Source organism: Rana temporaria, chromosome 2 (genome assembly GCF_905171775.1).
Source record: "Rana temporaria chromosome 2, aRanTem1.1, whole genome shotgun sequence".
NCBI classification, from domain to species: domain Eukaryota; kingdom Metazoa; phylum Chordata; class Amphibia; order Anura; family Ranidae; genus Rana; species Rana temporaria.
In genome coordinates this window covers 532,171,728-532,196,567 of record NC_053490.1, presented here as the reverse complement: position 1 = coordinate 532,196,567, position 24,840 = coordinate 532,171,728, and the positions used below count along the sequence as shown (strand labels likewise).

General features: G+C 43.6%; 1 protein-coding gene across 1 annotated transcript in view; it reads right to left on the bottom strand.

The window, feature by feature from the left end:
• Positions 1-23,471, bottom strand: part of LOC120928054 — a 56,679-nt gene extending 33,208 nt beyond the window's left edge. Inside the window, exon 1 of the mRNA XM_040339132.1 lies at positions 23,187-23,471. Within this exon, the coding sequence (XP_040195066.1) occupies positions 23,187-23,283 (97 nt within the window). The 5' untranslated portion in view covers positions 23,284-23,471. The remainder of the gene's footprint in view (positions 1-23,186) is intronic.
• Positions 23,472-24,840: the final 1,369 nt, after the last annotated feature.

Genomic DNA, 24,840 nt, shown 5'->3' with positions numbered 1-24,840 from the left:
AAAGGTCAAGTCTAGGCATGTAGGTCAAGTCTAGGCATGTAGGTTGGTGTAGGGGAAGTCCTGATTTCTAAAAGCAAAGATTGGGTCTAAGTGGGGCTACGATGTAGGGACAATCACAGTTTCTAAAAGCAGAGGCCAGGTCTAGGGGCAGAGGTACAATATAGAGACATAAGGTTTCCAATTGCAGAGGTCATGTCTTGGATTTGAGGGACGACGTAAGAATCGTCGTGGATTTCAACAGCAGAGGCCAAGTCTGGGAGTGCAGGTACGGTGTAGGAACAGTAGTGGTTTCTAAAACCAGAGCTCAGGCTTAGGAATAGAAGGACTAAGTAGGGACAATCATGATGTCTAATAACAGAGGTCAGGTCTTGGAGCAGAGATGATATGCAGAGACAGTCATGACTTTCAATAGCAGAGGTCAGGTCTAGGAGTAGAGATACACTGTAAGGACATTTATGGCTTCTAACAGTAGAGGTCTAGGAGTGGAGATACAATGTAAGGGCAAACATGGATTCTAATAGTAGAGGTCAGGTCTAGCAGGAGTGGAGATAAAATGAAAGGATAATCATGGCTTCTAATAGTAGAGGTCAGGTCTAGGAGTGGAGTTACAATGTAATGACGTTTAAGGCTTCGAATAGTAGAGGTCAGGTCTAGGAGTGGAGATATGATGTAAGGACAATCATGGCTTCTATAAGTAGAGGTCAGGTCTAGGAGTGGAGATATGATGTAAGGACAATCATGGCTTCTATAAGTAGAGGTCAGGTCTAGGAGTAGAAATACAATGTAAGGACAATCATGGCTTCTAATAGTAGAGGTCAGGTCTAGGAGTGGAGATACAATGTAAGGCCAATCATGGCTTCTATAAGTAGAGGTCAGGTCTAGGAGTGGAGATATGATGTAAGGACAATCATGGCTTCTATAAGTAGAGGTCAGGTCTAGGAGTGGAAACAAAATGTAAGGACAACCATGGCTTCTAATAGTAGAGGTCAGGTCTAGGAGTGGAGTTACAATGTAAGGGCAATCATGGCTTCTATGTAAACATTCCTTGTAATAGAAATAAGCATGACAGGTCCTCTTTATTACGAGATCTGGGATCAAAAAGACCTCAGATCTCACCATTACAATGTCATTTACTAGAAAAGAAATATACTGTCCCTTTAAGGCCGTTAGGCGGGAGTGACGTCAGACGTCACTCCGGTCCTCCAAGGGCATAGAGTCGAGGGGGGCCATCTTGCCCTCACTTGACTTCCTGTGCCCATCGCTCCAGGGGATCAGATCGTTTCCCCCTTTTTCTGACGGCTGTGGTAAGCGGCGGGAGGGGGGGCCTCTTCCGCTGCTTATAAAGTGATCCCGTGGCGAATCCCAAAGTGTAACTCTTGGAAAATAAATAATGACATTCTATATATAATGCAGTCTGTCATTCACATTCACACATCAGTTTAAGCTTTTCTGAGCCCCCTTAGTTTACGAGTAACGCGGTTAACAAGCGTTTTGAAAGACGAACTATTTAAAAAAAAAAAAATCCTGACTCGGTTTTGCGAGTGTTGTCTCGCAAAACAAGCAGAATTCAAGCTAGTGGGGTGTGCAGTACCGCATTTGGCCAGAGGTGCGGGGGGCACCGGTGACACTCGGAACGGTTTGGAGCCATGCAGGAAATATTCATAAAAAAAGGAAACACTCCAAACCCGGGTGTTTCCGAGATCAGCAGAGCATTTCCAAGGCTCTCCGACGCCACATGCAATATTGCATGCCATAGAAGTCAATGCAGGACGAATTATCTTCCTTTCCATAGACTTCTATGGGGAAACTCGCTGTGATATGCGAGTGCTTTGGATTACAAGCATTCTCCTGGAACAGATTATGCTCGTAATCCAAGGTCCCACTGTACAAAGTTGTGTGTGTGTAATTACACTGTAAAATAAAGGGGATTTTCTCACACAATATGTCGTCACAATCATGCGGCAGAAATTACAACATCCATACAATGTAACTGTTTGTGGAGGAAAACAAGAGTTCTTCAGAAAGGCAGAGGAAACTGACTCACGTATCGTACAAGTTCACGTCTTGTGTCTGGTGAACCGCCATCGTCCTACGACTTGTCTACTTACCATTTACTTCTATGGAACAAGATCTCCACCACTAAAGCAAAGCGCCAAAGTTAAATGTCACCAAACGTCATGATGGGTTCTGTTCTCCATCAGGGTGTTGCTGGAGGACATTAGGCCGGGTGACCAAGTGACACCCTGATGACGATCATTGCCTGGATGACTTTTTTTTTCATTCTTAAGGACCGAGCCTCTTTCTGAGATTTGGTGTTTACAAGTTAAAAAAAATTGCGGCGATATCTCACATGTGTGGTTTGAACACCGTTTTCATATGTGGGCGCTGCTGACGTATGCGTTTGCTTCTGCACGCGAGCTCGGCGGGACGGGCGCGTTTATAAAAAAAAATCCTATTATTTTACCTTTTTTTTTTAATTTTTTTTTTACACTGTTCTTTAAAAAAAAAAAAATGTGTCACTTTTATTACTATTACAAGGAATGTAAACATCCCTTGTAATAGAAAAAAAAGCATGACAGGTCCTCTTAAAGTGGAGGTTCCGCCTTTTTTTAAAAGCCAGCAGCTATAAATACTGCAGCTGCTGACTTGAAAATGAACACTTAGGGCCAGATTCCTGTAGGAGCGCGTATCTTTGTGGCGGTGTAACGTATCCGATTTACGTTACGCCTCCGCAACTTAGACGGGCGAGTGCTGCATTCTCAAAGCACTTGCAGCGTAAGTTGCGGCGGCGTAGCGTAAATCGGCCGGCGTAAGCCCGCCTAATTCAAATGTGGGACAGGGGGGCGTGTTTTATGTTAATGTTCTGTGACCCGACGTGATTGACGTTTTTCACGAACGGTGCATGCGCCGTCCGTGGAAATCTCCCAGTGTGCATTGCTCCTAATACACCGCAAGGACGTATTGGTTTTGACGTGAACGTCCAGCCCCATTCACGGACGAGTTACGCAAACAACGTAAAAAATGCAAAAATCGACGCGGGAACGACAGCCATACTTAACATTGGTACGCCGCACTTACGCCGCCATATAGCAGGGGTAACTTGCTAAGCCTAACGTAAACGGCGTATCTGTACTGCGTCGACCGGGCGTACATTTGTGAATTCAGGAATCTAGCTGATTTACATATTTCTAGGCGTAAATCAGCGTACACGCCCCTAGCGGCCAGCGTAAATATGCAGTTTCGATCCGACGGCGTAAGAGACTTACGCCAGTCGGATCTAATGGAAATCTATGCGTAACTGATTCTAAGAATCAGGTGCATAGATACGACCGGCCGGACTCAGAGATACTGGGGCGCGCGCGATGTTGTCGTCAGCCGAGGACGAGCAATCACTCATCCCTCGGCGGCACCCGCCGCCATTCTCGGTTAGGGAAGTTAAAAGTTGCGGCTTCATTTCCCGGTTCCCTACTGCACATGCACGAGTAGCGTGCTGCGCCGTCACTGGTCCCCGTTCTCTCCTGGGAACAGTGTTATTCCCAGGAAACAGCGGGGGGGGGGGGGGGTTCGGGTAGGGGCGTGTTTTCCGCACGAGTTGTTCCCGGAAGTGGGTGCAAATACCTTTCTTAGACAGGTATCTGCACCCCCTTGAAAGGTGCCAAATGTTACACCGGAAGGGGGGGAGGGTTCTGAAAAGCGTAAGCTCCATTTTTGGGTGGAGCTCCACTTTAAATATGAGATCCCCTCCCATAGACTCCCATGTTAAACCGTAATATCCCCAGTGACTGGGGACCCTGTACCAGCCGGCCATAGATCCCAAATTTTGCACCTAAATCCATAAAACACTGTCCCTACAGCCCCCTGGTGTCGGTGTATTTTTAGGACCCTTGGGCACGGAGGTCGGTGTGAATGTTTTTACCAAGGTGTCAGAAACCGAATATCGGTCGTAAAATTAAGTGGGGGGGGGTCTCATTTTGTTGGAAACCATTGGGGCAAATTAAAGAGACCCCCCCCCCGAGCTGTGTACCGGGTCTGAGCTATACCGTTTCAAAGTGTGATTTTCCCCGGTTACCGGAATATTCCGGTTTGGGTACTGGGCCCAAACTCAGTGTGGGGGTACCCCTAGATGCCCCCTACAGCACCATGTAGGTTGGTGTCTCTGTGACACATAGCCCGGGAGCACCGGTACTGTGAAAGGGGGCACTCCGGTGTAACCGGTACAAACCGGGGGGGAAGGTTCCCGAACCCCCAAATTGTATCAGGGGTACTTGGGCTATTCGGGAGGATTGGGTAAAAATGTGGAGTTGGTAGCACATTCCCTTTGGAAGTTATTAACCGTAAACGGTCTATCCGGGCCTCCATGTCTGCACCACCAGTGATAAAGATAAACACCCCCATTTTGAATGCATGTAACTCCCGAACCCTAAGTTGTATCAATTTACTTTCTTTCCCCTTGTAGAGCAGGGTCTCAGCTACAAGCATGGCAAGTTTGGGGCCCAGGGGACCTCGGCCCTCAGCCTCCGCGCTATGGCCCTGCAAACACGTGGCCCCTAACTCGGCTCCTGAATGTTCCTTAGCCCTTACTACCACGCCAAGCTTGGAGTTCCTGCGACGTAGGGTTGGGCCGGGCCGCCCACTGAAAGAACCAAGTCGATTTCTACTGGGGGGGAGTGGCCTAAACCGGATGTGCCCTGCTTTGGAGGCTTGGCCTAGACCGGAAATGACTGGATTCAGGCACCGGAACCGTTTTTTTCTTAACGGTTTTGCTTGAAATCTTGACGGTTTATGCAAGCGAGTACGGGCACTTCCTGTGGGTCCCTGGGCCCCAAATTCTGGCTGCTTGTAGTACTCCCCAACCCTTGACGCTCATGTTTTTCAGGTTTTCGACCGAAACTGGAGCTCAAATTCGGTCACTTTGATCGAATCCTGCACGCCAAGCTGGCCAAATTTATTTTGTTGCTGCTCGCCAGCCGCTCCCTGGCGCCATTAACCAACTTTTTATCTCTTTCTCCTTACTTTGACCCCTCCGAACAAGTCCCTCCCAGCTTAATAGTTGCCGGCCAGCTTGGGTAGGGCCACCGTGTACCCCCCACCAAGCTTAATAGTCGTTTGCCAGCTTGGGTGGCGGACCGAGGGGGGTGAAGGGCCCAACGGTACCGGGCTTAAGGCTTTAACTAAATGTTGTAGTGCTAGGTCCCATGGGCCCCGAGATACAGGGCCCCAAAGTCACCCAACTGAAGCTAAAACACTCTGGCTAAATTGCGGGCTCGGTATCTGGCTGGCCATAGCTCCCCCGGACCCCAAACTTTGACCATATGTACCCTAGAGTCTCCTAGTAGAGATGGCCTGCCGGTTTGCCCGGCGGTCGTTTTGCGGAGAACTTTGGTCGTTCGCGGTCCACCAAACCGCCGGACATCTGGCGATGTTCGCGGCGGTCCGCAATGTTACATGGGTAAGAACTTTGACCTATGACACATCCATCAGGTGGTGCAGGACAGTCAATTGAGACATTTCAGCACATGGACATACCCCCAACCTTAGAAATAGACCTGATCTGGCGGCCATCTTGCATTCTGCTGTTTGTCAGTGTAGGGAGAGGTTGGTGTTTGGAGCAGGGACAAGCTGCATTCATTCAAATAGCTATCTAAAAGGTCCACAAAAGTCATTTTAAGGACTGGTATAGGTGTGCTACTTGCTGTGCAGTATATAGGTATCTAATATATATTTGTTGTCAGTGTAGGGAGAGGTTGGCGTTTCCAGCAGGGACAGAGTTTATCGACACAAATCGCTACATAACAGGTCCACAAAAGTCCTTTCAAGCACTGGTATAGGTGTGCTACTTGCTGTGCACGGCAGTATATAGGTGTAATATACGCTATATATATATATATAATTTGCGAAAGTTTGCGGTTAGCGTTCGCGAACCGGCCAGTCGGATGTTCGTCCATCACTATCTCCTAGCGTTAATGGGGCCCGAGATATCCAGTCCAAAGCTGGCCAACCCACCCCATTGACGCTAGTGTTGAATCCAAATTTCTGCCGGTACATATTTTGGTTTTACCGGTCTCTTTGTGAAGCCGTTACCGGCCAGTAGAAGAATACATATCGGCCTAAACCGATGAAGAAATTTGTTTTTTTGTTTCTTTTGATGATCACCTCTGCGTTTTTTTTTTTGTTGCGCTATAAACAAAAATAGAGCGACAATTTTGAAAAAAAATTCTATATTTTTTCCTTTTTGCTATAATATATATCCCCCAAAAATATATAAAAAAACATTTTTTTTTCTCAGTTTAGGCCGATACGTATTCTTCTACCTATTTTTGGTAAAAGAAATCACAATAAGCGTTTATCGATTGGTTTGCGCAAAATTTAGGGGCCCAGATTCTCAAAGGGCTTACGACGGCGCAACGCCATGTACGTCGTCGTAAGTCCTAATCTGGGCCGTCGTATCTATGCGACTGATTCATAGAATCAGTTACGCATAGATATGCATTAGATCCGACAGGCGTAAGGCTCTTACGCTGTCGGATCTTAAATGCAATATTTTTTTTTGCCGCTAGGTGTCGCCTCTGTCGTTTTCCCCGTCGAGTATGCAAATTAGCAAAATAAGTGAATTCCCGAACGTACGCGCGGTCGACGCAGTGAAGTTACGACGTTTACGTTACATTTGCGCCGCGTAAAGTTGCCCCTGCTATATGAGGGGCAACCAATGTTAAGTATGGCCGTCGTTCCCGTGTCGAAATTTTAAAATTTACGTTGTTTGCGCAAGTCGTCCGTGAATGGGGCTGGACACCATTTACGTTCACGTCGAAACCAATGACGTCCTTGCGACGTCATTTGGAGCAATGCACCCTGGGATTTTTGTTCGGACGGCGCGGGAACGCGCCTAATTTAAATGCTCCACGCCCCCTACCCGGCTAATTTGAATTAGGCGGGCTTGCGCCGGGTGATTAACGATACGCCGCAACTTTACAGGCAAGTTCTTTGTGAATAAAGCACTTGCCTGTAAAACTTGCGGCGGCGTAACGTAAAGCAGATACGTTACGCCCGCACAGTTTTACGCCCATATACGAGAATCTGGGCCAGGGTGTTTACAAAATAGGGGATAGTTTTATTGCATTTTTATTAATAGTTATTTTTTTACTACTAATGGCGGCGATCAGTGATTTTTTTCGCGACTGCGACATTATGGCGGACACTTCGAACAGTTTTGAGAAATTTTTGGGACAATTGTCATTTTCACAGCAAAAAATTCTATAAAAATGCACTGATTACTGTGAAAATGACAATTGCAGTTTGGGAGTTAACCACTAGGGGGCGCTAAAGGGGTTAAGTGTGACCTCATATGTGTTTTTTAACTGTAGGGGGGCGGAGCTGGACGCGTGACGTCATTGATCGCGCTTCCCTATATCAGGGAACACACGATCGATGACAGCGCCACAGTGAAGAACGGGGAAGCTGTGTTTACACACACATTTTTGGGACCCACGGCTGGGCACTTAAAGAGGACGTGCAGGTACGTGCGTGTGCCCAGCCGCGCCATTCTGCAGGAGGCGGTCCTTAAGTGGTTAAGGGGGGTAAATCCTTTCCGGGGCTGAAGTGGTTAAATACCACCAAAAGAAAGCTCTAGAAAATGATAAAAATGTCACTTGTGTACAGTGTTGCATGAGCGCGCAATTGCAAATTAAAGTAGCGCAGTGCTGAAAAGCAAAAAAATTCCCTGGGGTACAACCTTCCGGAGGTCAAGTGGTTAAAATGAAAGCAAAGGGGTAAATGTGGGTTTTTATTTTTGTTTTGTGTACACTATGATGTCATAATCATATGGCAGAAGTTCATACAACATCCTTATAATGCAATGCTTGTAGATAATTCCGAGTTCCTGAGAAAAGCAGAGGAACTGACTAATGGCGTTCAGGAAACCCCCCCCCCCCCCCATCATTCTACAATCTTACTAAATACTCGGGGGTCAAGTTCAGAAACCTAAAGAGTAACTCCACTTTCATGGGGGGGGGGGGGGGGAAATTGTAAATAAAAATAATAATAATCTAGCATAAACAATTGCAACACAAGTCATATTGTAATTGAATGTTATTAAAAGAAATGACCTTTCCTTTTCCATCTGCAGCCACTGTCATTTTCTGTCAAATACAATATGGCCGCCTGGAGGTGGAATGTACAGTGGAACCTCAGATTACGAGTATAATCCGTTCCAGGAGAACGCTCGTAATCCAAAACACTCGCCTATCAAAGCAAGTTTCCCCATAGAAGTCAATGGAAACAAAGATAATTCGTTCCGCATTGACTTCTATGGCATGCAATACCGCATGTGGCCAGAGGTCGGTGGGGGCGACAGAGAGCCTCGGCTGATCTCGGGAAACCCTCGAAAAGGCTCAGAAACACTTGGGAACTGATAGGTAGATTCAGGTACATTGGAATAACTTTAGGGCGGCGTAGCCTAGCCTGTTTAGGCTACACCGCCGTAAATTAACTAGGCTAGTATTGATTTTCAATCTACTTACCTGCTAATCTACGGCGGCGTAGCCTCAAACGAGCGGGCGTAAGGGCGCCTAATTCAACTTGCTTGGAGGGGGGCGTGTTGTATGGAAATGAGGCTTGACCTCAAGTTTTTTTACATTTTTTGCTACTGCGCATGCGCCGGGCGCCTACATTTCCCAGTGCGCATTGCGGCTAAGTACGCCGTATGGGCCTATTGATTTTTAATGCATTTTTTTCTGTGAAAACGACAATGGTCCCAAAAATGTGTCAAAATTGTCCGATGTGTCCGCCATAATGTCGCAGTCACGAAAAAAATCGCTGATCGCCGCCATTAGTAGTAAAAAAAAAAAAATTAATAAAAATGCAATAAAACTATCCCCTATTTTGTAAACACTTTGGGCCAGATTCACAGAGCTGATCTACTGATACGCCGGCGTACTTTCAAATTTGCCGCGTCGTATCTTTAGTTTGAATCCTCAAACCAAGATACGACGGCTTTTGGCTTCGATCCGACAGGTGTACGAAGGCTTCGTACGCCTTCTGATCGTAGGTGTTATACTTCGGCGCCCGCTGGGTGGAGTTCGCGTCGTTTTCCGAGTCGGGTATGCAAATTAGCTTTTTCCGTCGATCCACGAAGGTACGCGCGGCCGTCGCATTCTCTTACATCGTCGCTAGTCGGCTTTTCCCGGCGTATAGTTAAAGCTGCTATTTCGTCGCGTATAGATAGACTTGCCATGTTAAAGTATGGCCGTTGTTCCTGCGTCGAATTTTGAATTTTTTTTTTGCGTAAGTCGTCCGTGAATAGGAAAGGACGTAACTCACGTCTAAGTTCAAAAAATGACGTCGGTGCGACGTCATTTTGCGCAAAGCACGGCGGGAAATTTCGAAATGGAGCATTCGCATTTCAATCGGCGCGGGGACGCGCTTCATTTAAATGAATCACGCCCCCTACCCGCCCAATTTGAAATACGCGCCGAGAAATACACTACGCCGCCGTAACTCACGGCGCAAAATCTTCCTGGATTCGACTTAGAGCCAGGTAAGATACGGCGGCGTAGCGTATCTCTGATACGCTGCGCCTGGGCAATTCTATGTGAATCTGGCCCTATAAATTTTGCGCAAACCAACCGATAAACGCTTATTGCGATTTTTTTTTTACCAAAAATATGTAGAAGAATACGTATCGGCCTAAACTGAGGAAAACATTTTTTTTATATATATTTTTTGGGGATATTTATTATAGCAAAAAGTAAAAAATATTGAATTTTTTTTAAATTGTCGCTTTATTTTTGTTTATAGGGCAAAAAATAAAAACCGCAGAGGTGATCAAATACCACCAAAAGAAAGCTCTATCTGTGGGAAAAAAAGGACACCAATTTTGTTTGGGAGCCACGTCGCATGACCGCGCAATTGTCAATTAAAGCGACGCAGTGCCGAATCGCAAAAACTGGCCAGGTCCTTTACCTGCCTAAAGGTCCGGGTCTTAAGTGGTTAAATAACAAGTCTGTGGGGGGCCCCCCCCCCCCCCCGGCACATCTGTACCTTGTATACAATGAAGAAAATGTCCTTTAAATTTTAGGTAAGGCTGCATTTACACCTCAGCGTTTTCACCTCGTAAAACGCCCCAACAAGCAAAACATCAGTGGCCCAGATTCAGAGAGCAATTGCGTCTGCGTAACCATAGTTACGCAGCGCAATTGCTTACTTGCGCCGGCGTTTCGAATGCTCCTGATTCAGGAACCTCGATACGCCGACTGCAGCCTAAGATATGACTGGCATAAGGCTCTTACGCCAGTCATATCGTAGGCTGCATTCTTACGCAGGCCGCTAGGTGGCGTTCCCGTTGTGGTCAGCGTATAGTATGCAAATTGCATACTAACGCCGATTCACAACCCTACGCGAGCCCTGCGTACGCAGTTTACGTCGTTTGCGTTCGTCGGGTTTCGCGTAAGGCTGCTCCTGCTATTAGCAGGGGCAGCCAATGCTACGTATACCCGTCGTTCCCGCGTCGCGAAGTTTAAATTTTACGTCGTTTGCGTAAGTGAATCGTGAATGGCGCTGGACGCCATTTCCGTTCACTTTGAAGCAAATGACGTCCTTGCGACGTCATTTGCCGCAATGCAAAAAGAAAACGATTACCCCCAGACGGGACTTTTAAGGCCAGACTCCAATAAGTATGTAAAATTTATTTTATTAGGTGTTATCACCAAAATTGGATAAACATTGATTTACAGAATAATTCTGGATGTTAAATTACAGAAATCTTCTGGAACAGTCAGCAAATATATAATAAGAATAAAAAACACACATATAAGAAATAGTGATAGAGTGACACCTGGGGCACACGTCCCATGTGTGGACCCAGGAAAAATAAGAAACAAAAAATAGTCATAAAATAAAACCTCGTGACAACACAATACAGATAGATTAAAAAACACTCTGTAGAGAGCAGTGGAGAGATGCCCGACGCGTTTCTGGTCTATTGGTAGAACAACAGACCTTCATCAGGGGCCACAGGAGTGTATGGTTACAAACTTTTTTTCTCTCTAAAGACAAAACACACATCATTATATTATGTCATATCATCAGGTGTATATAGATCCATTATTTTACAATTATTGTTAGAGATGCCTCTAATGTGATGTATATGATCAACATACTGTTTGTGGTGAGCACAGGTTTGGAAATTGACCCTCAAGGTTTCGGTCTAAGATATCTCCAGAACCGACTTATGGGGTCCCATGAGTAAGGAAAGAAAGGGGAGGGATGGCTCCGACTGACCCCAAACACACGGTGTCCTATTAGAGTTTATGGATACAAGAAACAGACAGAAGAGAGAAAGAAAAAGAAAAAGAATAAAAGGAAAAGAAAAAGAAAAAGAAAAAAGAAGAAAAAGGAAAAAGAAAAAAGAAGAAAAAGAAAGGGGAAAAGAAGAAAAAGAAAGAAGAAAGAAGGCAAGAGGGGGAAAAAAAGGAAAGAAAAAACGAGAAAGAAGAAGGAAAAAGAGAAAGAAAAAGAAAAGCATGATAACTGATTTAGTGCATAGGTGCCTGGTCATACTGCTCATATTCATAATAGAAAAATAATAATTACCCAAGTATGGGGTTTATTAAGGCAAAAAGTGCAGCAGGTCAGGGGGTTCACTGAGTCCAATGCGGACAATCCTCTTATCGTTGCTCGGGGGAATCCCGAACTGGGTATATGAAGAGGAACCTGGTGCCAAGTGCCTGGAGAGCAGACATGTATGGGTTGAAGATGAAGTATGCATAGTAGATGAAAAAAACATGCTAGAGTAAAATCAGGCTAATTGCAAAAAGTATCGTATAGGTGTGAGGTGAAAATGACACTCACCGTGCTTGAGGTATTGAAATGCCAGCGTTACTCCCTTCAGCTCACAGGGTGCTGAGGGAACTGGTGATAGAGTAGCTCTATTTATAGGGTGGACATGGACCTGGGAGGGTCGTGTAACTCGGCACCTCCCAGGGGCTTGGATCAGATAGGATGGCCATCAGCTGTGTGCATTCGTTATGCTAGGGGGGCGGGGCAAAGCTAGTGGGCGCGGCAATACGCCCCTAGATGGGGAGCAGTGCCTTCGTATCGGCATTCTCTTGTTGTTATGGTGATGACGCTGGCGTCACGGGCCACATGACCCTGCGCCTCGCGTCACACCATGAACAACGGGGAAACCCTCTGGCGAGCCCGGACGCGTCACCATGGTGATGACGCTGAAATCAAAGCCCCGTGACCCGGCGTAGCCGCGTCACATCGCAAGAAGCAGGGAAGCCCTCTGACGAGTGTGGCCACATCCCCCTGTTGGAGGCGTCACGCCCAGCGTGTCATAACGAATTAGGCACGGCGGGGAATATCGTGCAAGTGCCATTGCATAGGTCCTCGCATGGACAGAGTGTCCACCCTAATCGTGGTGCACAAAATGCCAAGTGGCAGAGAGAGCTCATGGCACCCCTTTTACAACGGGGGTGGGGAGTTAGATGTAGGCAGGTAGGGGTAAGATGAAAATTCGAATGTAATAGATGAAAAATGAAATAAAAATAATAAAATAAAAATAAAATTGAAATAGAAAAAAATAAAATATAAAAGAAGAAGAAGAAGAAAAAGAAAAAGGAAAGAAGAAGTATATAGAAGTGATAATAAAAATAAAAATAGATAGAAAATGTATGGAAAGAGAGAAAGATAAACAAGAAAGAAAAGAAAAAAGGGTGGTGGATAGACAGAAAAAGAAGCAGAGGAAATCGGGGTGCAGGGTAAACAGGAGGAGCCACAACACCCAAATCTTAGCCACAATTAAAAATTAGCAAAAAAAGGGTCTGTTGATCATAAAGTTTGTTTTAAAAAAGAAAATTATGCAAGTAAAAAAGATTGCATTTTTCGGGTTTATCGAGGTAGATCAATTAAGTAGTAGTTATAATAATGGATCAGTGCAGAAAGTATCCTGATGGATCAGTATATATGAAAATATCCTTATCCACATTTATATCTATATAGTCAAAGAGCACAACATTGATTAGATTCAACAAAAGTCAGACATTTAGTACATCATGATAAATGGTTCGTGCTAGAGTGAAATAAGATAGGGTAGTGGGAGCAGGGGAGGGAGACGGGGCAATTGACGTTTTTTTCCCCTCTCCTCCTACACCCGGTGAATTCGGGTGCAGGTAGAGATGTTAGTATATTGGTTAGCCCTCCCCCTCCCATACACCCGATTTGTATCCCTCAAGGAAAGGTCTGTAGCTGATGTTGTTGTTCAACCCCGGAGGAAAGGTGGCATTCAAGGCTACTATCCAGCGGGTTTCTCGCTGCAGTAATAGTTTGTCCCAATCCCCACCTCTTGGGTTCGGGTGAATTCTATCAAGTGCCAAAAAGGTGATTTTAGGGAAGACCCCCTGGTGCACATCTCTTGTATGTCTTCCGAGAGGGAGGTCAGGATTGGCAATTTTCATACTATGCACATGCCTGCTTATTCTTTTTTTCCATTCTAGTTTCGTTTTTCCCACATAGAAGCACCCGCATGAACAGGTCATAAGGTATACAATTCCAGCGGTACTACAATTTGCAAAATGTTTTGCTTTGTATGGTTGGCCGTTTGGGAGATGTATAGTCTTGCTGATATTTAAGTATTGGCATTGCGGGCATCCGCCGCAGGTGAAAGTACCCCAACGCTTGCAAGGATCTCCCCTAAAGGCCCCTGTATATTCACTGGTGACCAGTATGTCTTTTACAGACCTAGTTCTCCTATACGTGATGAGTGGACGATCAGAGACGAATTGGCCCATAATAGGGTCAATTTGAAGGACATGCCAATTTTTTTCAATTATTTTCTTAATTGATTTATGCTGTTTATTATATGTTGTAATTATCCTTATTGGTGTCCTTAAGTTCTTTTGATCATTTGATACCTCTTTTTTGCGAAAGAGAATGTTCGCTCTGGATTGGTTTTTGGCTCTTTTAAATGCCTTCTTGAGGCATGTTATAGAATAACCTCGTTGCAGAAGCCTCTCTTTTAGTTTTTTCGCCTCCCCTAGGAAAGCTGTTTCTTCCGAGCAATTTCTCCTTAAGCGGAGGTATTGTGAATATGGTATCGATCGAATTAATGGTATTGGGTGGAAGCTGTCTGCTTGTAGTATGGTGTTTCCCGCAGTTTCTTTACGGAAAAGATTGCTCGATAGGCGTCCATCCTCTGTTTTTGAGATGGTGACATCTAAAAAGGTGATTGTGGTTTCACTACACACTTTTGTGAATTTTAGATTAAAATCATTCGCGCCCATGTCTTTCATACAGAGCTCGAGATCATCCTGTGTTCCATCCCAGACCATAAAGATATCGTCGATATATCTATGCCAAATTAAAATATTTGCTACATGCGGTCTAGCTTCATCAGGGGTTAAGAAGAGGTTCTCCCACTCCCCCAGATACAGGTTGGCGTACGATGGGGCACAGCAAGTCCCCATCGCTACCCCCTGTATCTGGAGGAAGTGGGAGCCATCAAAGGTGAAGGCATTGTGATGAAGGATAAAGTCCAGAGCTTGAACAATGAACTTATGTAGTGGTTTGTCGTCACGATGGGATTGACTAATAAAGTGTTCTATCACCTGTAGCCCCTTCTGATGGGGTATAGAGCTATAAAGAGCTTCTACGTCTACGGTTACCAGGAGCACTTTGTCAGGGACCACCAGATTCTCAAGATTCTGTAACAGATGTGTGGTATCCCTGATGTAGGACCAGGCACCTATGCACTAAATCAGTTATCATGCTTTTCTTTTTCTTTCTCTTTTTCCTTCTTCTTTCTCGTTTTTTCTTTCCTTTTTTTCCCCCTCTTGCCTTCTTTCTTCTTTCTTTTTCTTCTTTTCCCCTTTCTTTTTCTTCTTTTTTCTTTTTCCTTTTTCTTCTTTTTTCTTTTTCTTTTTCTTTTCCTTTTATTCTTTTTCTTTTTCTTTCTCTCTTCTGTCTGTTTCTTGTATCCATAAACTCTAATAGGACACCGTGTGTTTGGGGTCAGTCGGAGCCATCCCTCCCCTTTCTTTCCTTACTCATGGGACCCCATAAGTCGGTTCTGGAGATATCTTAGACCGAAACCTTGAGGGTCAATTTCCAAACCTGTGCTCACCACAAACAGTATGTTGATCATATACATCACATTAGAGGCATCTCTAACAATAATTGTAAAATAATGGATCTATATACACCTGATGATATGACATAATATAATGATGTGTGTTTTGTCTTTAGAGAGAAAAAAAGTTTGTAACCATACACTCCTGTGGCCCCTGATGAAGGTCTGTTGTTCTACCAATAGACCAGAAACGCGTCGGGCATCTCTCCACTGCTCTCTACAGAGTGTTTTTTAATCTATCTGTATTGTGTTGTCACGAGGTTTTATTTTATGACTATTTTTTGTTTCTTATTTTTCCTGGGTCCACACATGGGACGTGTGCCCCAGGTGTCACTCTATCACTATTTCTTATATGTGTGTTTTTTATTCTTATTATATATTTGCTGACTGTTCCAGAAGATTTCTGTAATTTAACATCCAGAATTATTCTGTAAATCAATGTTTATCCAATTTTGGTGATAACACCTAATAAAATAAATTTTACATACTTATTGGAGTCTGGCCTTAAAAGTCCCATCTGGGGGTAATCGTTTTCTTTTTGTTCAAACTACCAGGGATGTGGCCACTCCCCAATCTCAGGATTATATGAACCCCTTTCCTTCTCTATATATTTGCCGCAATGCACGTCGGGAAAGTTTTCCGACGGAGCATGCGCACTACGTTCGGCGCGGGAACGCGCCTAATTTAAATGATCCACGCCCCCTACGGTATCATTTAAATTACGCGCCCTTACGCCGGGCATTTTTGAGGAGCGCCCACGCAAATTACGTGGCTACTGCTTCGTGAATGAAGCGTAGCGCAGATAATTTGCGGGGGCGCAGGGCAAAAACGGTACGCTGCGCCTCCGTAAGAAGTGCACAGCGGTACCTGAATCTAGCCCACTAATTTCAATGGCACCTGTTTACATCTGAGCGTTTTGTCACTTGAAGCAGGGAGTGGTTCTAACTGTGGGGGGGGGGGGACTGCCTGGGTGAGGAGAGCAATCGTTGTTCATAATTAATGTTTACATTGACAGATCTTCATTCTGTGTGGAGCAATTGGGGGGGGTGCCCTGCAGTCAATGAGACTGCCGTGCACGCGCTTCGGCGTTGTGGCGTGCACGCGGGCACCCTAGCGGTCAAAAGGCGAAACCGACGTACAGCCCATGCGAGCCAACCTCCCGGCGGCTGGTCGGGAAGGGGTTAAAGCCGCTATCAGATGACACAACTCTGTGTGTGTGTGGTTGGAAATGAAGTCTACTTCAGTCTGTTTAAAGTGTGCCAGTCTGAAAGTGTTGGGTTCTAGGCGTGAGAAGGAGGTCAGTGTGAGCTGTGATGGGTAGGATGTGGGCATGTGGGTTCCGTCTTATGTACAGTACAGCCGGCCGGGGTCCAAAAGTTTTGAGAATGACACAAATATTAATTTTCACAAAGTCTTCTGCTCCAGTTTTTATGGCGGTAATTTGCATACACTCCGGAATGTGTTATGAAGAGCGATCAGATGAATTGCAACTAATTGTGAAGTCTCTCTTTGCCATGAAAATGAACTTAATCCCCCCCCCCCCCCAAAAAAAACATTAATTTCAGCCCCGGCCACAAAAGGACCAGCTGACAGACACTCGCTGATCGCCTATCAGCATTATAGAGTGATTTCCAGCCTTGTCCTCATCGACACGATGAGGACAAGGCTGGAAATCACTCTATAATGCTGATTGAGTTAGACTGGAAGCTTTAACCACTTCCCGACCGCCTCATGTAGATATACGTCGGCAGAATGGCACGGACAGGCACATCAACGTACCTGTACGTGCCTGCCTAGACGTGGGTCGGGGGTCCGATCAGGACCCCCCCGCTACATGCGGCGGTCGGGTTCCCTCGGGGAGCGATCCGGGACGACGGCGCGGCTATTCGTTTATAGCCGCTCCGTCGCAATCGCTACCCGGAGCTGAAGAACGGGGAGAGCCGTATGTAAACACGGCTTCCCCGTGCTTCACTGTGGCGGCGTATCGATCGAGTGATCCCTTTTATAGGGAGACTCGATCGATGACGTCAGACCTACAGCCACACCCCCCTACATTTGTAAACACACACTAGGTGAACCCTAACTCCTACAGCGCCCCCTGTGGTTAACTCCCAAACTGCAACTGTCATTTTCACAATAAACAATGCAATTTAAATGCATTTTTTGCTGTGAAAATGACAATGGTCCCAAAAATGAGTCAAAATTGTCCGAAAGTGTCCGCCATAATGTCGCAGTCACGAAAAAAAAAAATCGGTGATCGCCGCCATTAGTAGTAAAAAAAAAAATTAATAAAAATGCAATAAAACTATCCCCTTTTTTGTAAACGCTATACGTTTTGCGCAAACCAAACGCTTATTGCAATGTTTTTTACCAAAAATAGGTAGAAGAATACGTATCGGCCTAAACTGAGGAAAAAAAATGTTTTATATATTTTTGGGGGATATTTATTATAGAAAAAAAAGTAAAAAATATAGAATTTTTTTCAAAATTGTCGCTCTATTTTTGTTTATAGCGCAAAAAATAAAAACCGCAGAGGTGATCAAATACCACCAAAAGAAAGCTCTATTTGTGGGGGGAAAAATATTTATTTTTATTTGGGTACCACGTCGCACGACCGCGCAATTGTCAGTTAAAGTACCGCATTGCAGCGCATATATATATATTTTTTTTTTTACTTTATGCTAATAAGCTATAAAACATAATAAATAAAAAATTTTTTAAAAAATTGAATTTCTTCATAAAGTTAGGCCAATATGTATTGTGCTACATGTTTTTCGTAAGAAAAAAAATAAAAAATAAATTCTCTTATTTGCCACAAATATAGCTTTCTTTTGGTGGTATTTGATCAGTTCTCTTTTTTATTCTTTGCGCTAGAAACAAAAAAAAATATAACAATATTTTTAAATTTCTGCTAAAAAGCTATAAAACATAATAAATAAATTTTTTTTTAAAAAAATCTAATTTCTTCATCGATTTAGGCCAATATGTGTTCTGCTCCATGTTTTTCTAAAAAAAAAATATGTCTCTTTTTTCCCACAAATAGAACGTTATTTTGGTGGTATTTGATCACCTCTGCGGTTTTTATTCTTTGCGCTATAAAAAAATCTATATATTTTTTTTTTTTTTTACTTCCTGCTAAAAATATATTAAACATCAAAAATAACCAAGTAAAAAAACATCATAAATAAATAAAAATATTTAGAAAAAATCGAATTTCTTCATCAATTTAGGCCAATATGTATTACTGTATGCTACATGTTTTTCATAAAAAATAAAATAAAAAAAATATATAAAAAATAAAAATAATGCTACATGTTTTTCTTAAAAAAAATAAAATAAAATAAAATATATAAAAAATTTTAAAAAAAATCGCAAAAAGCGTATATTGATTGGTTTACGCAAAAGTTGTAGTATCTACAAAAAGTGGGATGGATTTATGGATTTTTTTTACCAGTAATGTTTTAATAATTTTTTTATTGAGTTTATACAAATATAAAATCTTACATACTTTGCAAAAAAAAAAAAACAGTTTGCAAGTCATTCAAAAAGACACAAAACAATCTCAAAATACACATAATGACATAAGAAAAAATAATAATAAATAAATAATAATAAATAAATAATAAATAATTAAATAAATAAATAAATAATAATAAATAATTAAATAAATAAATAATAATAAATTAATAATAATAAATTAATAATAATAAATAAATAAATACATAATAAATAATTAAATAAATAAATAAATAAATAATAATAAATAAATAAATAAATAAATAAATAAATAATAATAAATAAATAAATAAATAAAAGGCCCTCTTGCACCTTTTGTATTGAACTGTACTGTAATTGTGTTGCCCCCACCTATACATTGTAAAGCGCTGCGTAAACTGTTGGTGCTATATAAATCGTGTATAATAATAATAAAAAATCCACATTAGTACACAAATGGATCTATCCTCTAACATACACTTAAATTCTCCTGGACCATCTAAAAAACAAAAGAAGAGAGAAAAGGAGAAGAATGGGGAACAGGCCCAATCCCCAACCCCCCCCCCCCCCAAAAAAGGGGGGAGGCATACATTTACAACCCCTGGATTTTTACTAGTAATGGCAGCGATCAGCGACATATAGCGTAAACCGCGATATTTTGCGACGGAAAAATCGGACACTAACGCCCCTTTGGACTAAGCACCCCATAGTGGTGTGGAACATATCAGCTTTCCATTGATCCCGTGCCTCTGATGTCTTTGTACCAGAAGAATTTGTAAACCGTCTTCAATAAAAGGTGTCAACAGAGTGCGGCCGTCCAGTCTTTTCTTCGATTTAAGGGCCCCTTTCACACTTGTACGACCTGAAAAGTTGCACGATTTTTCCCGCGACTTTGCCACGACTTAAAGCAATGCCTGTGCAATCTTGAGGTCTATGGATCAAAGTAGTGCGGGGACTACTGTGAAGTCGCAACAGCTATGAACGGTACCCATTGGAAACCATTGGGTCATAGGCGTGCGCACAGGGTGTGCCAGGTGTGCCTAGGCACACCCTAATCACCCAGTGTTTGTGCAGATTGCACCGAACTATACTGTGTCAAACGTGCACTAACGCACAGAAAAACACAGCATTAAATGGCACGTAACACACAGAAATATGCTGCATTAAACGTGCAGTAACGCACTGGAATATACTACGTTAAACATGCACTAACGCACAGAAACATACTGCGTTAAACGTGCAGTAACGCACAGAAATAGACCCCTGATATTTAACCAAAGCTCCCTAATGGGGTTTTCTAAAATAAAAAAATAAAAACTACTGACACTGCCCTACTGACAATGGGCCAGATTCAAGAAGCAATTGCGCCCGTGTAACCATAGGTTACACGGCGCAATTGCTTACTTGCTCCGGCGTAGCGAATGCTCCTGATTCAGGAACATCGCCACGCCGACTGCAGCCTAAAATCTGCGTGGCATAAGGCTCCTATGCCACGCAGATTTTAGGCTGCATTCTAGCAATGACCGCTAGGGGGCGCTCCCATTGTGATCTGTGTATAGTATGCAAATTGCATACTTACGCCGATTCACAACGTTGCGCGAGCCCAGCGTACGCAAATTACGTAGTTTGCGTACGTCGGGTTTCGCGTAACGTTACACATCCTAATAGCAGGCGCAGCCAATGCTATAGGATAGCCACGTTCCCGTGTCGCGACGTTCAAATTTTACGTCGTTTGCGTAAGTGGATCGCGAATGGCGCTGGACGCCATTCACGTTCACTTTGAAGCAAATGACGTCCTTCCCGCGTCATTTGCCGCAATGCACGTCGGGAAAGTTTCCCGACGGTGCATGCGCTTTACGATCGGCGCGGGAACGCGCCTAATTTAAAAGATTCCCGCTCCCGGCGGGATCATTTACATTGCGCGCGCTTACGCCGGGCAATTTTGCCGGCGCGCCCTCGCAATTTACGGAGCTACTGCTCCGTGAATCGAGGGCAGCGCAAAATATTTGCGTGGGCGCAGGGCAAAATCGTTGCCCTGTGCCTGCGCAAATAAAGCGCAATTCTACTTGAATCTGGGCCACTGTCCACGGCTCTGCTGACACCATCAGTATACGGTATATACACATGCAAATATGTTTGATCTTTGGGGTGCACACCAGTGGCGGCTGGTGCTCCATTTTTTTGGGGGGGCGCAAACAAAACCCCAGTCAATCCCCCCCCCCCCCGTCCGCGCCACTCGCAGACAATGGGACCTGCAGATAGACAGAGAGACAGATATTCCGATAGATAGATAGATAGATAGATAGATAGATAGATAGATAGATAGATAGATAGATAGATAGATAGATAGATAATTAGATAGATAGATAGATAGATAGATAGATAGATAGATAGATAGATAGATAGATAGATAGATAGATAGATAGATAGATAGATAGATAGATAGATAGATAGACAGATAGATAGATAGATAGATAAAGCTATAGATAGAGAGATAGAGCTGTAAATAGATAGAGAGATAGATAGATAGATAAACAGACAGATAGATAGACAGACAGATAGATATAGATAGATAATTAGATAGATAGATAATTAGACAGACAGGTATATATATATATATAGATAATTAGATAGATAAATAGATAATTAGGCAGATAGCTATAGATAGAGAGATAGATAGACAGACAGACAGACAAACAGACAGACAGACAGATAGAGCTATAGATAGAGAGATAGAGCTGTAAATAGATAGAGAGATAGATAGATAGATAGATAGATAGATAGATAGATAGATAGATAGATAGATAGATAGATAGATAGATAGATAGATAGATAGATAGATAATTAGATAGATAGATAAACAGACAGATAGATAGACAGACAGATATATATAGATAGATAGATAATTAGATAGAGAGATAGAGAGATAATTAGACAGACAGGTAGATATATATAGATAATTAGATAGATAAACAGATAATTAGGCAGATAGCTATAGATAGATAGATAGATAGATAGATAGATAGATAGATAGATAGATAGATAGATAGATAGATAGATAGATAGATAGAGCTATAGATAGAGAGATAGATAGATAGATAATTAGACAGACAGGTAGATATAGATAGATAATTAGATAGCTATAGATAGATAGATAGATGGATAGATAATTAGATAGCTATAGATAGATAGATAGATAGATGGATAGATAGATGGATAATCAGACAGAGGTAGCTAATAGATAGATAGATAGATAGATAGATAGATAGATAGATAGATAGATAGATAGATAGATAGATAGAAAGATATATAGATAGATAGATAGATAGATAGATAGATAGATAGATAGATAGATAGATAGATAGATAGATAGATAGATAGATAGATAGATAGATAGATAAAGCTATAGATAGAGAGATAGAGCTGTAAATAGATAGAGAGATAGATAGATAATTAGATAGATAGATAAACAGACAGATAGATATAGATAGATAATTAGATAGAGAGATAGATAGACAGACAGGTAGATATATATAGATAATTAGATAGATAAACAGATAATTAGGCAGATAGCTATAGATAGATAGATAGATAGATAGATAGATAGATAGATAGATAGATAAATAGATAATTAGACAGAGGTAGCTGATAGATAGGTAGATAGATAGAGAGAGGGGGGGGACAGTCAGATAGATAGACAGACAGAGATAAGAGATGCACAGCTGCAGGACGCAGTACTCTATGGCGCCCTCACACACATACAGGAGATGTGAAGCACGGCACCCTCCCCCCTCCCTCCTGTCCACACTCAGTCCGATCACAGTACAGGCTGAGCATACAGCACAAGCTGCTGCCTGGACATGATGGGTGGACAGGGACACTGGACAGGACAGACAATGAGACAAATAAAGTGTTTTTAATAAAGTTACTTACCTTAGAGTCCTCCTGGAGCCAAAACCGAAGTAACACTGCCCTGGGGAAAGCACCGCCCATTTCCTTCTGCAGTGAGGAAGCAGCAGGACCCAATTAGAGAGGAGAGTGGAGACACTGGAGAGTGATTGGCTCGTGGCGCACAGCACATAGCCACAGAGCTTAAAAAAAAACTGCAAATGAAGCGTCTTGCCTGCTGCATTGGCATGACGCTTCAATCATGCTATAGCAGTGAACTTAGTCTGTGACCGGCGCCCACCCTGAACATGCACTGTCTTAAAGGACCTTTTTTTTCCTTAAAGGGCCCAAAAAAAAAAATATTATTTTTTCATTTTTTTTTTTTTTTTTACTGGCTTTGGGGGGAGGGGGGCGGCGCCCATGCGCCCCCTATGGACGGGCCGCCACTGGTGCACACCCTAATGCAATAGGCTGCGCACACCTATGCATTGGGTACAACTCGTCATGCGACTTTGCAGTCCCAAGTCGTAGGACAAGTGTGGGAAGGGCCTAAATGAACACTTTTTTGTGGGCCGGTGACACTGATACAGCATTGCATAATAAGAATAAAAATCTTACACAAAAAAAAGAGCGTGGCCCATCCAGATCTCGGCCCCCATTTGTCCCCCTAGGTTGGCCTTACCTGCCAGGAGAAGTAGATGCAGGACGATGCTGATCCTCAGTGGAGGCCGAGCGCCGAGCACCATCGCTACCTCATCGTTGTACGGCTCGGTTGGCATCTAAGAACTTCACGCGGCAGCTCTAATTCTAAAGCAATCTCAGGGAGGAAGTGGGCAGGTGTTTTTTTTTTTTTTTTTCTTCTGCTAAATTTTTTTCACCGCTGATGTTATCGTAGAATGACATCTAGGGCGACTCAACTCGGCTAGTTTGTGAAACATTCCCACAAGGGGAAGTGAAATCGCAAATATCTTCCATGGAACCGCATATAACCCAGCTACAGTAGATGGCTCGGATTAACTCTTTCACCACCCTGTTCACGCTCATATTTAGTACAGTGCAACCTTGGTTAAAGAGTAACGCGGTTAACGAGCGTTTTAAAAAAACGAACAACTTTTTTTTTTTTTTTTTAATCCTGACTCGGTTTGCGAGTGTTGTCTCGCAAAACCAGCAGAATTCAAGCAAATGGGGTGTGCAGTACCGCATTTGGCCAGAGTTGCAGGGGGGTGCCGGTGACACTCGGAACGGTTCGGAGCCGTTCGGAAATATTCCGTTCCTGAGTGTTGCCGAGCCTTTCCGAGTTCAGCCGAGCTGTCCCCGAGTATTCCCAAGGCTCTCCGGCAGCCCCCCCCACCTCCTCTGGCCACATGCGGTATTGCATGCAATTGAAGTCAATGCGGAACAATTTATCTTTGTTTCCATTGACTTCTATGGGGAAACTCGCTTTGATATGCGAGTGCTTTGGATTACAAGCATTCTCCTGGAACGGATTATGCTCGTAATCCGAGGTTCCACTGTATGGTGAGCAATTTATTATTATTACATTTTTTTTTTTTTTACATTTTCCAAGGGATTCAAAATTTAGCAATAAAATCCCAAAGAATAGAGTGGAGAAGGAGAAGAGTGGAGAAGGAGAAGAGTGGAGAGGGAGAAGAGCGGAGAAGGAAGAAGAGCGGAGAAGGGAGAAGAGCGGAGAAGGAAGAAGAGCGGAGAAGGGAGAAGAGCGGAGAAGGGAGAAAAGAAGAAAAGGGAGAAGAGCGGGGAAGGAGAAGAGCAGAGAAGGAGAAGAGCCAAGAAGGAGAAGAGCGGAGAAGGAGAAGAGCGGAGAAGGGTGGAGAAGGAGAAGGGAGGAGAAGGGTGGAGAAGGAGAAGAGTGGAGAGGGAGAAGAGCAGAGAAGAAAGAAGAGCGGAGAAGGGAGAAGAGTGGTGAAGGGAGAAGAGCAGAAAAGGGAGAAGAGCGGGGAAGGAGAAGAGCGGAGAAGAGAAGGAGAAGGGTGGAGAAGGAGAAGGGTGGAGAGGGAGAAGAGCGGAAAAGGGAGAAGAGCAGAGAAGGGAGAAGAGCAGAGAAGGGAGAAGAGCAGGAAAGGGAGAAGAGCGGGGAAGGAGAAGATTGGAGAAGGAGAAGGGTGGAGAAGGAGAAGAGTGGGGAAGGGTGGAGAAGGGGGAAGAGTGAAGAGTGGAGAAGGAGAATAGTGGAGGAGAAGGGTGGAGAAGGAGAAGGGTGGAGAAGAGTGGAGAAGGAGAAGAGTGGAGAAGGAGAAGAGTGGAGAAGGAGAAGGGTCGAGAAGGAGAAGGGTCGAGAAGGAGAAGAGTGGAGAAGAAGAGTGGAGAAGGAGAAG